The 16,537-nt window shown below is 41.0% G+C and overlaps 1 protein-coding gene across 2 annotated transcripts in view; it reads left to right on the forward strand.

Annotated features, from left to right (window-relative positions):
- The window catches only part of CLTCL1 (clathrin heavy chain like 1), a 181,913-nt gene that overhangs the window by 94,574 nt on the left and 70,802 nt on the right, over window positions 1-16,537 (forward strand). For both annotated transcript variants that reach the window (XM_030217298.1, XM_030217299.1), the window contains exons 15-17: window positions 10,208-10,333; window positions 10,857-10,999; window positions 11,282-11,516. In XM_030217298.1, coding sequence (XP_030073158.1) covers window positions 10,208-10,333; window positions 10,857-10,999; window positions 11,282-11,516 — 504 coding nt within the window. The remainder of the gene's footprint in view (window positions 1-10,207; window positions 10,334-10,856; window positions 11,000-11,281; window positions 11,517-16,537) is intronic.

A 16,537-nucleotide genomic window follows, 5' to 3' on the forward strand; every position in this document is an offset into this window, starting at 1 on the left:
GTAAGTCCAACTAAAATTTGACTCAGAACTGCTTGGAGGGCTGCAAGTTCTACTTGGTGTAGGGGAGGTATCCTGACTCAGCACTTGAGATATGTCGTACTCCCACAGAGGCAATTAAGTGGTGTTCCCACTGTGGGACCAGCCAGCTGGCATTGTAGTGTATGCAAGCTTGGAATCCTGCAGGACATCGAGAAAACGGTCATCAGCAGCACATCTTCGGATTCAGTGCAGCATTCGAATATGCTGGGTTCTCTGGAAGGGCCGGTACGCAGTTTGATGTAGGAGTGCATGGGAACAGACACCAATTTGTCAGGGCAAACTGGCAGTGAGGAGTAGCCTCTGGCTGATAACTCGCAGAGCACAGCTGCCGTTTTACAGCCTCAGCGCCTGATAGAGCATTCAGCTTCATCGGGATATTAGTTTTCTCTGGAGTTTATATTGCTCTTACACCAAGCCTATTTACTGAAGCAGGGAAAGGTTGCTGCAAGGTGCTTCAGTTTCTCACCCCATTTCCTCTCCAGCTCCCAAGAGGATCTCTGCTTCTCCCTCCTTAACAGATGTGGCCTTAGTCTATTCAGAGGAGCCATTAGAGGAGGGGGAGCAGCAACACAAAACAGTCGTAATACCGCCCAGCTGGAAGCGGAGTCCGCCTACTTGGCAGATGCTGTTTTAAGTCATAGGTTATGGCCCACATATCTTTGACCTTTATGGCTCATCAATAACTTTGGTTGCAGCAGATGCCATGTGAAACTCGCATCTAGTTAAACTTCTCTTTCGCGGTAAGTGGCTATTTTTTTTTTGTTACATTTGTACCCCGCGCTTTCCCAATATGACAGGCTCAATGCGGCTTATTTGGAGAAGATCTTGGTAACTTGATGTAAGAACTGGGGGAAACTCTCAGCGGTTGCTAGAGGATAAGCTGAAAGCCTCTAGACTGGATGATATTCATTCCAGAGTACTGATAGAATTGAAAAATGAACTTGTAGAACTATTGTTACTAATATGTACTTTAAACTCAAGCATTGTACCGGAAGATTGGAGGGTGGCCAATGTAACGCCGATTTTTTAAAAAAGGTTCAAGAAGTGATCTGGGAAATAATAGACCAGTGAGCTTGACGTCGGTGCCGGGCAAAATGGTAGAGGCTATTATATAGAACAAAATCACAGAGCATATTCAAAAGCATGGATTAATGAGACAAAGCCAACATGGATTCAGTGATGGGAAATCTTGCCTCACCAATCTATTACATTTCTTTGAAGGGGTGAACAAACATTTGACTAAAGGTGAGTCGGTCGATATTGTGTATCTGGATTTTCAACAGGCGTTTGACAAAGTACTTCATGAAAGACTCCAGAGGAAATTGGAGAATCATGGGATAGGAGGTAGTGTTCTATTGTGGATTAATAACTGGTTACTACTACTAGGGTTAAATGGTCAGTATTCTCATAAGTACAAAAGTAATGCCACACTGGGAAAAAACCAAGGGTCCATCGAGCCCAGCATCCTGTCCACGACAACGGCCAATCCAGGCCAATGGAAAAAGGTAGATAGTGGGGTTCCCCAGGGGTCTGTGCTGGGACCGCTGCTTTTTAACATATTTATAAATGATCTAGAGATGGGAGTAACTAGTGAGGTAATTAAAATTGCTGACAACACAAAGTTTATTCTAAGTTGTTCAATTGCAAGAGGATTGTGAAAAATTACAAGAGGAGCTTACAAGACTGGGTGTTTAAATGGCAGATGACGTTTAATGTGAGCAAGTGCAAAGTGGTGCATGTGGGAAAGAGGAACCTAAATTATAGTTACGTACCACAAGGTTCCACGTTAGGAGTCATCGACCAGGCAGGGGATCTAGGTGTCATCGTTGATGATACATTGAAACCCTCTGCTCAGTGTGTGGTAGCGGCTAAGGAAGCAAATAGAATGCTAAATATTAGGAAAGGAATGGAAAACAAAAATGAGGACGTTATAATGCATTTGTGACTGCACCTCGAATATTGTGTTCAATTCTGGTCACTGCATCTCAAAAAAAGATAAATTGGCATTAGAAAAGGTATAGAGAAGGGCAACAAAAATGATAAAGGGGATGGGAAGACTTCCCTATGAGGAAAGGCTAAAGTGGCTAGGGCTCTTCAGCTTGGAGAAAAGACGGCTGAGGGGAGATAAGATAGAGGTCTATAAAATAATGAATGGATTAATCCCGGATACCAACTCCATAGGGCTAATTGGGAGCTGGAACCGGGGTTAGTTATAGCTCCTGATTGGCTTACCATGGAAAAAGCATTATTGAAATCCACTATTGCTGTCCCTGTTAAGGAAAATGTGGTCAAGGTACTTTATCACTGATACCTCACCCCAGTTAGGCTACATTATATGTTCTCTGGAGTTTTGCCTTCTTGTTGGCGTTGATGTCTGGAAAAGGGGACTATGGGGTCACCTGTCGTGGTCTTGCCCCAAAGCAAGGGCTTATTGGAAGGCAGTTCAGGCTCGCTTGCAGGGTTGGCTAGGTGGTGGGGTCCAGTGGCATCCAGCGATGTTTTTATTTGGCAAGAGGCCATCTGGGCTCTCTCAAAATCAGTCAAATCTGGTATGTTATGCTTGTCAAGCTGCTCACCTAAATCTGGCTAAGCACAGGAAGAAAAGGTCAGTGCCTTCCTTGTTGGGATGGATTTCTAAACTATGGTACATTTGTGACATGGAAAGATTGACTGCAATCAAAAGACGAACACAAGCAAGATGGGGAAATGTTTGGGCCCCTTTTATACAGCCGTGCTCTGTGTAATGATAAGGGAGGGGGAGGGGAGGACAGCAAAGGACAAAACTAACAAAAAAAAATAATACAGGGGAATTTGGACGACATACAGCTGTTGGTTATATGTTGTCCTCATCCACCGGGGAGAGAGGAGGTTGGGAGTGGGGGTGGTTACTTTTGGTCTGTTGTAAAAGTTACAAAGATTGTCTTACTGTATTGTGACCTTATTTCAAACAAAAACATGGAAGATTGGACATTCTAGTTCGGTTTGTTGGAGTGGTCGGTCACTGAGTTCTGTTTTTGCTAACTGTGTTTGCTGTTAATGTTGGACAAATGTGTTTGATCTCTCAAAATTCTAATACAAATAATAAAAAAGTAAATAATGAATGAATGGATTGGAATTGGTAGATGTGAATTGTTTACTCTTTCCAGAAATATTAGAAGTAAGGTGCATGCAATGAAGTTACAAAGTAGTAAATTTAAAATGAATCGGAGAAAATATTTCTTCTCTATATTTCTTCACTCAGCGTGTAGTTAAACTCTGGAATTTGTTGCCAGAGATTGTAGTAAAAGCAGTTAGATTAGTGGGGTTTAAAAAAGGTTTGGATAACTTCCTAAAAGAAAAGTCTGTAAGCCATTATTAAAATGGTCTTGGGGAAAATCCACTGCTTATTTCTAGAATAGACAAAGTAAATGTATTGCAATAAAAAATCTAACGACTGAAGAGGTTATCTCATAACATCCAGAGTGTCCATGTATGCCAACTGCTGTTATGGCTCACAGGTCTGTATATATTTGTAATCATTGAACACCTCCAGCCAGCCAGTAGTACCAAATAGTGCTCATATAAATAAGCTTAAGTGCCTCTTTGTTATTCACTGATTTTTCATTGATTGAATGAAAACATAGATATCTAGGCACAGGAATATCAATGTGTACTACTGTTCACAAAATTCAAAAATTAAACATTATTGCAATAAATAAGCAAATAATGCACAAAATCCACTTAACTTGAGAGCTCCAAGCGCTATCTAGTATCTTCTACGGCTGGAGCTCATCGGGTTTCACCTTGACATTGTGAAACCTCATTGGCAACTCCGATAATGTTGTAAGCCCGACAGGACCCTGTTTCGCGGTCTCTTGCTTTGTCAAGGGCATAAATTTCTGAAAAACGGAGAAAAACTTATTAGTATTAATAACAACTTAGCTAACGCTTACTTGCTATAAACACCTGGCGTCAGGACTCACTGCAACAATGACTAATGTCGGTATATCGCCAATCCAAAATGGCGTTGGCGTTGTAGTTATATCTCTTATAGGCTCCACCCCTTGAGGTCACGTCATGAACAGCTGATCGTGTAGATGAATGAAATTAAAAGAAACAGTTCCAATGTAGATGAGCATTCAAGCCCTGAGGCTCTACTGTGTTCAAACGAAAAATCCATTGAGTTTCTTTCTGTAACAATAGTCTATTAATGTTGCCTCCACGAGCATTAGGCATAATACAGTCAATCACCATGCATCTTAAAGATTCAATCGAGTGCTGATTCAAAATGCAATGTTGGACAAGCGGAGCTCCAATAGTACGGGCAGAAATTCTAGATCTATGTTCAACCATTCTTGCATTCAAGGATCTATTGGATTTACCAATGTATATCATCGCATGGACATCTAATGTAATAAATAATGTGAGTAGTACGGCAGGTCGTTTGATGTTTAAGTTGAACTGTCTGACCATTATGGTGGAAGCTGGCTGTCTCGATAGTCATTGGGCATGTTTTGCATCCATTTCTATTACATTTTTTGTGACTGCCATGCATGTTGAGCCCAGTGGTTGTAAAATCTGGCAAATCAGCCGGACTTAAAATTTCACTAAGGTTGCGTGCACGAGAGAAAGCCATCCTCAAGCGGCAATTTTCGAAAATGGGATGGGCACGCATGATATCCCAGTGCTGTTTGATAATGTGTGTAGCGGCTTCTCCTCCTTGTACATATCTCATAATAAAGGTCATCATAGGATCTTCTTGTGGATCTGGTGTCATATTCTGTAAGAGCAAGTCGCGGTTCACATATTTGGCCCTCGTGTAAGCTTTATTCAAAACTGCTTTAGGATAGTTTCGTTGTAGTAGTTTAGAGCTAAATGTGTGGGCTTGCTGGCGGAATTCCGATTCATCTGTACAGATCCGTTTGAATCGTAAAAATTGTGAGAACGGCAAACTTTGGCGGAGGGTTTTAGGATGACAGCTACCATATTCTAGGATAGAATTCCTATCTGTAGATTTGGTATATACCTTAGTTTGAAAACCACTGTCCCTCAAAGTGATTTCTACATCAAGGAAATGAATGTTGTTATCTGAAAAAGTCACAGTGAACTGAATCCGAGGATGACAATTGTTTAACCATGTTTGAAAATCTATTACGTCAATATATCTGCGCCATAGCACTATATTGTGGTTATGGGGAGAAGTCTGTAACCATTTATTTTCAAATGCTGCCATATAAAGGTTGGCCAGAGTCGGAGCAAAAGTCGCACCCATGGCCACACCTGAGGTCTGAAGGTATAAGCTGTTACCGAATTTGAAAAATTTTTTACAGAGAGCCACCTTCAATAGTGACATCAGAAATTTAGTCGGGACCTCATGAGGTCTCTGTCTCCCTTCAAGCACCATGAGCACTACTTCAATTAACTCATCTTGTGGAATCATAGTGTATAGAGATTTGATGTCAAAGGTTGCCATTATGTATTGCGTATGTGGTACATCTATATCTCTCAAAATCTGTAAAAAGTGATTAGTATCCTTGATGTATGAGGGACATAGTGGAACCCTATCTTTCAAAAATGAATCTAAATAAATGGAGAGGGGCTCTAAGAGAGAACCTCTAGAGGAAATAATTGGTCTGCCTGGGGGCTTTTTGAGATCTTTATGTATTTTTGGTAATAAATACATGACCGGTATAGTGGGAGTTTTATTGTTCAAAAATTGAAATTCTTTGTTAGTCAAAAAGCCCACTTCCAGGCCTTCTTTGGTAATATCTTGGATCAAAAGTTGTATTTGTGTGGTGCAGTCATGCTGTAGTTCCACATAGGACGTCTGATCTGCAAGTTGAGTACTTGCTTCAGTTAGGTATTGCACTTTGTTTAGTACCACAACCGCTCCGCCTTTGTCAGCCCTCTTGATGATAATAGCGGGATTGTTCTTTAATTCTTTGAGAGCACTTCGTTCATTCTTCGACAGATTATCTCGAGTATAGAATGGTTTCTTATCAAAAAGTTTTTGAATATCACGTAGAACCATCTGCTTGAAGGCATTTACAGTTGGATCTAAGGGTATGGGTGGGGACCATTGGGATTTATTCATTACTCGTGATTGTGGTTCACAGATAGTGGAGCCTGAAAAATAAATCTTTAATTGCAGATTCCTAATGAATTTCTCCAGGTCTACCCGAAATTGGAAAAGGTCAAAGCTGTTACGAGGTACGAATGATAAACCCTTCGATAGTAACGATATTTGGGCAGTAGTTAAAGGGGTATCTGAAAGATTCACCACATTGTCCCTATTTAAAATTGTGACCGTGTTTGTGGTCTGGACCTGGATTGCCCCCGGTATGTTCCTCTGCGCCCTCTCCTGCCTCGCGATCTCGTTCCTTGTCTGTTGTCTAAAAAAGTGTCTTGCTCACTACCGCTGGACATACTGTCCGAAAATTCAAAGGTCACTCGTTTAGAAACGGATTCACCACTACTGAGATCTGATCGTGTGTTGTCATGATTCACACGAGTTTTTGTCCATGGATACACAGTTTGTTTGGCATAGTCATTTTTATCTCTGTTCAATTTTTAATTTTCGATTTCCTTAACTGTTCTTTAAATAATTCAAGGGCTTCCTTTAATGAGGTATATTTCTGCTGAAACACTTGCTCTGATATGCCATCTTTTAATCTCAGCTTCTTGGCAACTCACATTACTGGGTCCTTGAATGTGAACATAAGAATAGTCATACTGGATCATACCAGTAATGTCTTTTTTTCCTGCAGTTGCCAATCAGGTCACAAGTACCTGGCAGAAACCCAAATAATAGCAACAATCTCAGGGTAAGCAGTGGTTTCCCCATGTCTGTCTCAATAGTAGATTATAGACGTGTCCTCCAGGACCTTGTAAAACCTTTTTTTAAACCCAGGTATGCTAACTGCTGTTACCACATCTTCTGACAATGAGTTTCAGAGCTTAACTAGTTGTTGAGTTCCCTAGTCTTTGCACTTTAGAAGCAAATTAATTCTTTTTACTCTTTTACTCATTCTGCACCACTCTGTAGACCTCAGTCTCCTCTCAGCGGTCTCTTTTCCAAGCTGAAGAGCCCTAACCTCTCTAGCCTTTCCTCATATTAGAGGCATTCCATCCCCTTTATCATTTTGGTCACTTTTCTTTAAATTCTGCTATATCTTGCAATATGGTGACCAGAATTGAATTTAATACTCGAGGTGAGGTCATACCATGGAGTGATACAAAGGCATTGTAGTATTCTTGGTCTTATTTATCATCCCTTTCCTAATAATTCCTAGCATCCTGTTTGCTATTTTGGCTGCTGCCACACACTAGACTGAAGATATTGGCGTATTATCTACAGGGACACCTAGATCTTTTTCTTGGGTGCTGACCCCCAAGGTGGAGCCTAGCATCAGGAAACTGATTCAGATTATTCTTCCCAATGTGCATCGCTTTGCATTTGTCCACATTGAATTTAATCTACGATTTGGATGCCTAACTTTCCAATTTCCTAAGGTGGTCTTGCAATTTTTCAAACTCCGCATATGTTTTAACAACTTTGAATAGTTTTGTGTCGTGCAAATTTAATCACCTTGCTTGTCGTTACAATTTCCAGATAATTTATAAATTGGTCCCAGTACAGATCCCTGCAGTATGCTGCTATTTAACCTCCTCCATTGAGCAAAATGGCAATTTAACCCTACCCTCTGTTTTCTGTCCAATAACTATTTCCTAATCTACAATGGAACATTGACTCTAATTTTCTCAGGAATCTCTCATGAGGAACTTTGTCAAAAGGTTTTGAAAACCTAGATACACTAAAACAACTGGCTCATCTTTATCCACATGTTTATTCACGTCTTCAAAGAAATGAAGCAAATTAGTGAGACAAGACTTCCCTTGGCTGAATCCATGCCGATTGTATTGTAACATTTATAACCCGCGCTTTCCCACCTGTAGCAGGCTCAATGCGGCTTACATAAAAAAAACAAATTTACAAGATTAAAAACAAATTTACAAGATAGCACAAAATGGATAAAACATTTGAATATAATACATAAAGAGGTGGACTAAGAAAGGATAAGGGAGGAAAGTGGTAGAGGTAGGGAATGGAAGAGGGTGTAAGTTGGGTGAAGTGTTGTGAAAAAGAGAAAATGTATAATAATGGTTCGGAGCGGGATGAATTCAAAGGAACCATGTTTATATGTTCCCTAATTTTATTCTTTATAATAGTTTCCATTATTTTGCCCAGCACGGACATCAGGCTTACTGTCTGTAATTTCCCGGATCACCCCATAACCCTTTTTTATTTTTTTTAAATTTTAATTAATAAATGATTTTCATTTTAATTAAGAAAATGAAAACAGAAGGAGAACAATATATATCAAACTGACACTTTACCAGAAAATACTTTATATATAACAGAACTCCCCTTATTCCCAACCCCCCCCTCCCCCGTCCAAAATCAAAGTAAAATACTAATCCCCGAATACCCACCACATTTTCTTCATGGTAGTCTTTGGACTAGCAGAAATGGAAAAACAGTCTAACCCACCCACCTCATCCCTCCCTTAGTGCTCTAAATATTATAAGTTCAGCAAAAGACTGCGTGATCTGTGTGGAAGTCTGTTCCAGATTGGAGACCAAATTTGTTGAAACATCCGCCAAGCTTGTGGAGACCCTGTTTTATATCCAGCTGTTTCCACCACATCAACTGATACTGCTTATTTCTCCATTCCATTACAGATGGTGAAGAGGACTCTCCAACTTTTCAAAATTAATTTTCTTGCTAATAGAAAACTCTCATGCAGTAAAATATTCATACTTCTAGTGGTGCTCAGTGAAATAAAATTAGAAAACAGTACTACATCCGTGCTTCATCAGAATACGCTTACCCAGACCAGCTAGTAAGAAAGATACAGCTGTCCTCCAAAAGTCTGAATCTTATCACATTGCCAGAATATATGAATCATATGTTCTGGACAAACACTGCATCAAGGACATTCAGTAGAACGTGCTATCTTCGCGCAACATGCCCACTGTGGTGAAAGATACGTACACATCAAGAATTTATATTGTTGGTCCTTTAGCAGAGACGACCTAGTCAGCTTCATCAGAAGACACAGTCCCCCGAGGTGCGCTCACTTTGCAAGCTTACTATTCCATTCGGTATCCGTTGATTCGTAGTCCCAGGGAGGGTCTAAGCTACTCAAACCGATCTGATAAAAGGACAGACTCGCCCTGCTGTCTAATAAGAGTACACGTTTCCGTAATCAAGTCCACTGCATTCTCATTTAGAGCTACGCAGGTATGTACTCACATAATGACACCTGCATATAGAAGTACCAATCTTAGGCCTGCAAAGAGCCCTTCACCCGAAGCTCCTCCCTTACTGTTATTCCAGAGGCCTGACCAAGGTTTCTGAGGTGTTTAGTCGGTACAAAGTAGAGTCAAATAACATCTGTGTCAATGTCAATATTGAGGAGCTGGACTGGATGCCAAGGGAGATATCTCAGCTCAGTTCTCTATGTCCACCTGCTGGTTGAGGGACACAACTATTCCGCAGGTTCTGGAATAGTGGGAAGGACTAATGGAAAGAAAATTTAGGTAAGACCTAATTTTTCCTTATGCTCTACTATCCTGCAGAATTATTTTGTAGTGAAGGACTGGAAGGATGGAGTCCTTTTCAATGGGAAGTGTTTGATTTTCAGTTTACCTACATTATGTTGGCTTTGAGAATAGGATGTTATTGGAAAGCTTCTGCCCTGACTCTCCCCTGCTTTCCTTAGACTCTTTCTTAGGCTCTGGGTATCTGTTTGGGTGTGTTAAGGTTGTCTTGTATGATTGTGACTTTTCTATCTGATTATATAGTTCTTTTCTGATTTGATTTTAGTGGTTTTGTTTTTATTATTGTAAACTGCTGTGATCGTTCTTTCTGTAAAGCCTAGCAGTTAAACTGCAACTGTACTGCAGCTTACTTCTATTCTGATGAGAAATCATATTGAATATACTGGCTTGTCAGGACATGAGTACTGGGCATAGTAATTTGCTTGAGTTATTAACTTATGAAGGAGAAAACTGCAGCTTGTTCTGCAGGCTCTATCCTCCATCTGTCCTTTATCTAGGTGCTACCATCCTGACACCCCAACTAACTCAAATTTATCTGCTTTATTCTTTTCCTGGAATCATGCAGGAGGCCAAGCTCACAGACCAACTCCCACTAATCATCGTTTGTGACAGGTTTGACTTTGTGCATGATCTGGTTCTGTACCTCTACCGCAACAACCTGCAGAAGTACATTGAGATTTATGTGCAGAAGGTGAGTCCAGCACAGACGAAATCTGCCTGATGTTTTTTCAACTAGTACATGAACCTGCATATTTGGGCCTTTATCACTTACTGGGAAGCTGTGTGTTTTGCAGTTTACTTTCTACTTCTTAAGAGTACTGTGTGTGTATTTATTTATTTGGATTTTTTTTTTTTTACTGCCTTTTTGAAGGAATTCACTCAAGGCAGTGTACAGCAAGAATAAGTCAAACATAAGCAATAGACAATTATGGCAGTAAAAATATTCAAAGTATGGCACAATGTCAACACAGAGAGTTAGAGGAGTTAGAAAATAGGGGGACTAATTTTAAAGAAAGTTGCACATGAAGTCTGAGAGGTGCTTATATATTATCTCATCTAGGGTTCCTTAATTTCTTTCATGTCTATTCTTCATGGAGAAAGCTGGTGGGTTCCACCTGTTTTGGTTCTTTGTTCTGCTTTGTACTGCAGTATTCCTGGAGTGCAACAGCAATATGGTCCGTTTGAGTGTCCAGTGCTGTACTTTTATATTGCAGGTGAATCCCAGCCGTATCCCAGCAGTGGTAGGAGGGCTACTGGATGTGGATTGTTCTGAAGATATTATTAAAAATCTGATCACAGTTGTGAGGGGTCAATTCTCAACCGATGAGCTTGTAGCTGAAGTGGAGAAGAGGAACAGGTGGGATAATTTTACAAAACTGTGAGTTGTAGTTATGCATTCTGAAAGCATTTGTGTAAGAGCAAGACCAAATGTTCAGTGGCCATAGTCAAGACTTCTTCTGTACCCATGACACTCTGTCAATGAATGATGGTTGGACCTCTGTCAGTGGAGCAACCAGGAAATGTGTATCAGTTAGGAAACAGAGTGCAAATGCACAGAGAGTTTAAGTGGAGGGAGAAGTAGAGGTGCAAGCAGGTGTATTCTAATTTCTGGTTCCACGTATACCTTACCTCCTCTTAGGTTGAAGCTGCTGCTGCCATGGCTTGAATCCCGCATACATGAAGCCAGTGAGGAGCCAGCCACACACAATGCTCTGGCCAAGATCTATATTGACAGCAACAATAACCCTGAGAGATTCCTGCGAGAGAATCCATTCTATGACAGCTGTGTCGTGGGCAAGTACTGTGAGAAGAGGGATCCCCATCTTGCCTGTGTGGCCTATGAAAGGGGCCAGTGTGATCTTGAGCTCATTAAGGTAACTACATCTGACTTTAGTCTGTTGTCCCCTGCAAACACTAATCTCATACTTTGTCTCTTTCATTCATTAATGTATCAGTCCTGCATCTGTCTGTACAAACTACAGTGCAGCTCTAGTCCAGCTATATTAAGCCACTACACTGTGTTTAAGCAATATCAATATGTGGAGGAGTGGCCTAGTGGTTAGGGCGTTGGACTTTGGTCCTGGGAACTGAGGAACTGAGTTCGATTCCCACTTCAGGCACAGGCAGTTCCTTGTGACTCTGGGCAAGTCACTTAACCCTCCATTGCCCCATGTAAGCGGCATTGAGCCTGCCGTGAGTGGGAAAGCGTGGGGTACAAATGTAACAAAAAAAAAATATGGAGCTAATTCTATAAGGAGCATCTGGAGATAGGCTTGAGTAAATGCCAATATTAGTCATTTGTTTTTACTTGTAAATATCAATCTAGCTAAGCACTATTATACAAGTACTCACCATAGATGCCAGCTCTGTGGGTGCTGACACCAGGTATCAAGTAACTAACTTTATTTGATAAATGGCCGTCCCCAAAAAATATATGTCCAAGCGGTGCATAATCCAGAAAAATAAAAGGCAACAAATATAAAAGGAATCCTATTTTTCAAACCAAGAGGAAAGAGCTGTCCCACAGGTTGGATTGTAGGTATTAACCAAACAAAAGACAAAAAAGAAAGGGGACAAACAAAGGCAAGCGGGATGGCACGAGGCTGAAAACAAGCTAACTTCGTAGTAGAAGCCCTCTAAAATTCTTGGCTAAAGCAGTATGTCTTCAGCGCCGATTTAAACCTCAGAAATGACATCTCTAGATGCTGGCCAGTAAATCATTCTATAATGTAGAGCCAACCAAACTAAAACATGAATGTTGAATGGTGACCAAACATTATTAGGATTTATTTACCACCTTTTTGTAGAAAGAAATTCTCCCAAGGCAGTGTACAGCAAGAACAATCTGGACATAAACAATAGACAGTCCAGCAAAAAAAAAAAAATTCAACTGAAAGTGCATATTTTGGCATAGTATGCTACTTACGATGTTGACACAATACACAATAAAACATCTTAATAGACAACATAGGATGTAAGCAGAGGTGGAACATAGATTAGCAGGCGTTTGATAGTCTACTTATTTTCCTTTTTTTTTTTTTTTGCACAAAATCTTTATTGATGTAATGCAATAGTCCCACTTATTTTCTGACTTAAAGTTGCACATAAAGTCAGAAAGGTGCATGAATATGTCCTCAGCTAGGGTAGGAGTGTATAAACAAGTTTTGCTATGGTATCTTTAGCTGATTTTAGTCCATGTGTGTTTGTGACTTCTTCCATTAAAGACTTGAGAGATGAGTCAGGCTTTCACTTTAGAGAGAGTCTTGCATTGAGCAAAGCCTTTCAGGGAGTGCATTGAAGAGTGTGGGGGCTACTCCAGAGAACTGGTGGCTTGTCACGTTGTGTGATGACCTTTGGAAAGGTTGTGGTTAGGGGTGCTCCTTGGGAAGGACCTTAGTGACCTTAGAGGTGTGTAGAGGGAGATGCTGTTCCAAGTACTCAAGCCCCTTCGTTGTATGCTGTTCAGTACTCCCAATCGTTTTGAAACGTTTGATACTATGGTGTGTTCATTCATATGTTAGATAGTGTGTACTTTGTAGATGAGCAGAGTCTAGGTACAGTACATATTGATGTGCATAACTTATAGAATACCGTAAGTTACACACATATCCCAAATCTAGGTGCAAGCATTTACACTAGCTCTGACTGGCACAAAAACTCGCACCTAAACACTCATGTAGATACCCTGTACCTTTGTATCCTCACCAGACCAGTCTAGAACCTGTGGGTTGTGCCTGTCAGCCAGTGGATGGCAATGGAGATAAAAAGAAATGTGCATACATTGCCCAGTAAGGGCATTGTGCACTTTAGATGCTCAGTAGTTTTGTCTCCAGCAGCTAGTGTCATGTGGACCGTGCAGCTCCTCACTCAGTTGGAGAACTGGATATCGGTTAATCAGAGGGTTACCTCACTTGAGGTTTTAAGCTCCAAAACATACAGCAAATTTTATTTGATCTGGAGCAAGGGTGATAACTCGGAGTCCTAGTTCTTCACACCCCCTCTTTCTATTTTCTTTCCCTGTTTTCCTCCTTCACCTGAAAGGGGTTGAAATAATTGTATGGTAAGCTGCATCCTCACCTCAAAACATCAGGAGACCTCTGCAGCATTTGTTCCATAGTACACTAGCATTTAGTGGAAACAGGTATGCACCTGTCCGCGGGGAGGGATGATTTCCTTTTATCAGCTAGCTCCAAGGGAACTGGGTTAGAGACCAAGTGTTCAAACCGTCAGCAGCACTTCTTCAGAGAGCTAGGACAAAGCATGTTTCCTACTGGCTCGTCCCATGTGCCTAATTTTTTGAGGCATCCTTCAGGATGCAGGTCTCTGGGAAAGAGGATAACTGAGAGGTATTAGAATTAACTGCCCCCCACCCCCTCACCTGGTGTTTTTAGCATTTAAAACTAAAACCAAAACAAATCTGTACTTTTTGGTTTGCAGTTATAGGCATGGTCTTCCACTAGCACCATAAGTAGCAGGGACCAACTTTCATATGGCTGGTGCAGGAACCTTGGGTTTCAGCTGCCTTCCTTCACTGGCAGGAGCAGTGTCCTGAGCAAGATCCTTGGAGCCCACTTAGGAGGAAGCCCCCTGGAAGACATTTAATAGCACCTTGCAAACCTGCAGGTTTAAGTGAGGGAAGAGTAGCCATCTTGGGCAGCCTTCTGCAGTAACTCCAGTCTCTGAATCTTTACCAGAGCTGATCGATTCTTAAAGGAAGGTCCTATCAGTGAATAAGTGTCTCAGCTTTAGTAGTCTGATGAGAAAGCCCTCCCAAACTAAGATGCCAGGTGTATCCAGTGGCATAGCAAGAGGAGGTCCTGGGCTCTTCTGGATGTTACTTGATCAAGATTTGCAGGCTGCAGAATCTCTAGTGCCTAGAGTTGGATCCCCTACAGGAGGAGCATGTGCACGCATGTCTGTAAGGACTGGCTCTTTACTAGTCCATTTCTTATGGAGAGTAGAACTGTCTTTGGTTAATTCCTACACTCTGGGGTCCTTGAGCATGGCAATTTTTTTTTTCCTCCCTGGGCCCTACTATTGTGAGGGAACCTATCATCGAGAAGATCTGGGAGCCTGTGAGACTTCTCTGCAAGCAGGCCTGCACTCTATTTTTGGTATCAAAGTAAGTGGGTAGCAGTTAATCTGCCCGATGGGGGGGGGGGGGGGGGGATATAACATGTAACACTATACTAGCTGCCAATTGAATCACATACAATTTTTAAATGTTGCCTAGTATTTAAAATATTGAATGGCCCAGCACCACCATAAATGAGCTAATTAGTATTGCTGGCTAATACCTCAAGATCAGTTCAGTCTAAAGAACAATTAATTCTTCTTTGTTCTGACTTCCCCTAACCTCAGAAAAAACTTTCACATGTCAGGCCACTTTGATCTTGAATGGCTTACCAATTGACTTATGAATCTAATCTAAAACTTGGCTTTTCCAACAAGCCTATACCTCCATCCTGTAGTAGGTGACAACTGCAGGATGCACCACTTCCTGCCTGCTCTATATATTTTCTCTCCTATGGATTGACTGAGTTTCTGTCCTATAACTTATTTGGAGTTCCTTTCCATTTATGTTTTAATCTGTGAACTGCTTAGCCCTGCTTTGTCAGGTGAAGCGGTATAGTAGACTATGAATAAATAGATAATTGTCTTATCATCAAAAACTAAAGATCTTTCTCTTTTTTGGAAAACCTTTTGAAGATCTGATTTTGTTTGATTAATTTTTAGTTTTGTTGAATGTGGTTGTGATTTTATACTTTGAGAGATCCTAGTTATGCTTTTGGAATCCACAAATAACCTGATGGGTATTTTGTTGAATACAAGGTATTGTAAGTTCCAACAGTTTTATATAGAGACCACTATTCTAGGAGAATGAGGTCTCTGTCCCAGTGGATAGTAGTATTCCAAGCTGGAATGCTTTTGGAAGCAGTCTTCTTAACCCTAACTCGTAAGCAACAGAGTGCAGTGCTAATGTTTTAATGCTTGCCTGTGCTGGGCTCAGCAGGGCATGGGTACAGCACTATTGGATAATTTGAGGAGTCGGTGGATTCTGAGTGCCATTTGGCCACTGATTTCTTGTGATTCCAGCAGGAGGTTGGCCACTAATAGCGTTAGGGCTAGATGCACAAAACTTTCCGGACTAGCAACGTGTGATTTTTTTGACTAGTCTAAGCCAGTTTAGCGAGCACAGTATTTGGTGAAAATTTCACAAAAGGGCTCTGCTTTCTTATTACTGTTCGCGGTAGCAGACTATGAGAATCATATGCAAATTTATTACAGGTAGCTGATTACTATTTAAATGCACATTCTGAGTATGCACAGCCATTTACAAGTGATGTACAGAAAATAGCCCCTACCTTTTTACGAGAACATATTTACAGGAGGTCAGGAGCTATCGTAGCATGACGGTGGCTTCTCAGCAGAGCAGTCTGCGCTATGTATTAAATGCAGAAAAGGGTAAAAGTTCAAACGAACAATTCCCAAGTGCATGATTCACAAAAACTGTCATATACACATACATGACAACTGAAAACGTCCCAAACTGCCTCCATTTTCCAAATCCAGAAGGAAAGAAATGTGTGTTGGGTAAGGATAAATTAACACTCCAGTGCACTGCTTGAAAAACATGACAAAACGTGACATCCACAAGTGTTAACTGAAAATCCTGTCACTGGTAGTGAACGGATTTCTTCTGAAAACTGGATTTGTTATTCTTTCCTTCCTTTTGGCCATGTCTCTGTGATCCGTAAAAATAACCACATAGGAAAGCTGCTAGCACTGAAGCTAAACCCCTCCCCAGAAGATATTTAAAACTTCTGTTTCTTTTTGTGTGTGTATCCACCAGAAGAAGAGATGTAGAAATGCAAATCATCCTCCGTCCTGTCCA

The sequence above is a fragment of the Microcaecilia unicolor genome, chromosome 11 (genome assembly GCF_901765095.1).
Source record: "Microcaecilia unicolor chromosome 11, aMicUni1.1, whole genome shotgun sequence".
Taxonomy (NCBI): domain Eukaryota; kingdom Metazoa; phylum Chordata; class Amphibia; order Gymnophiona; family Siphonopidae; genus Microcaecilia; species Microcaecilia unicolor.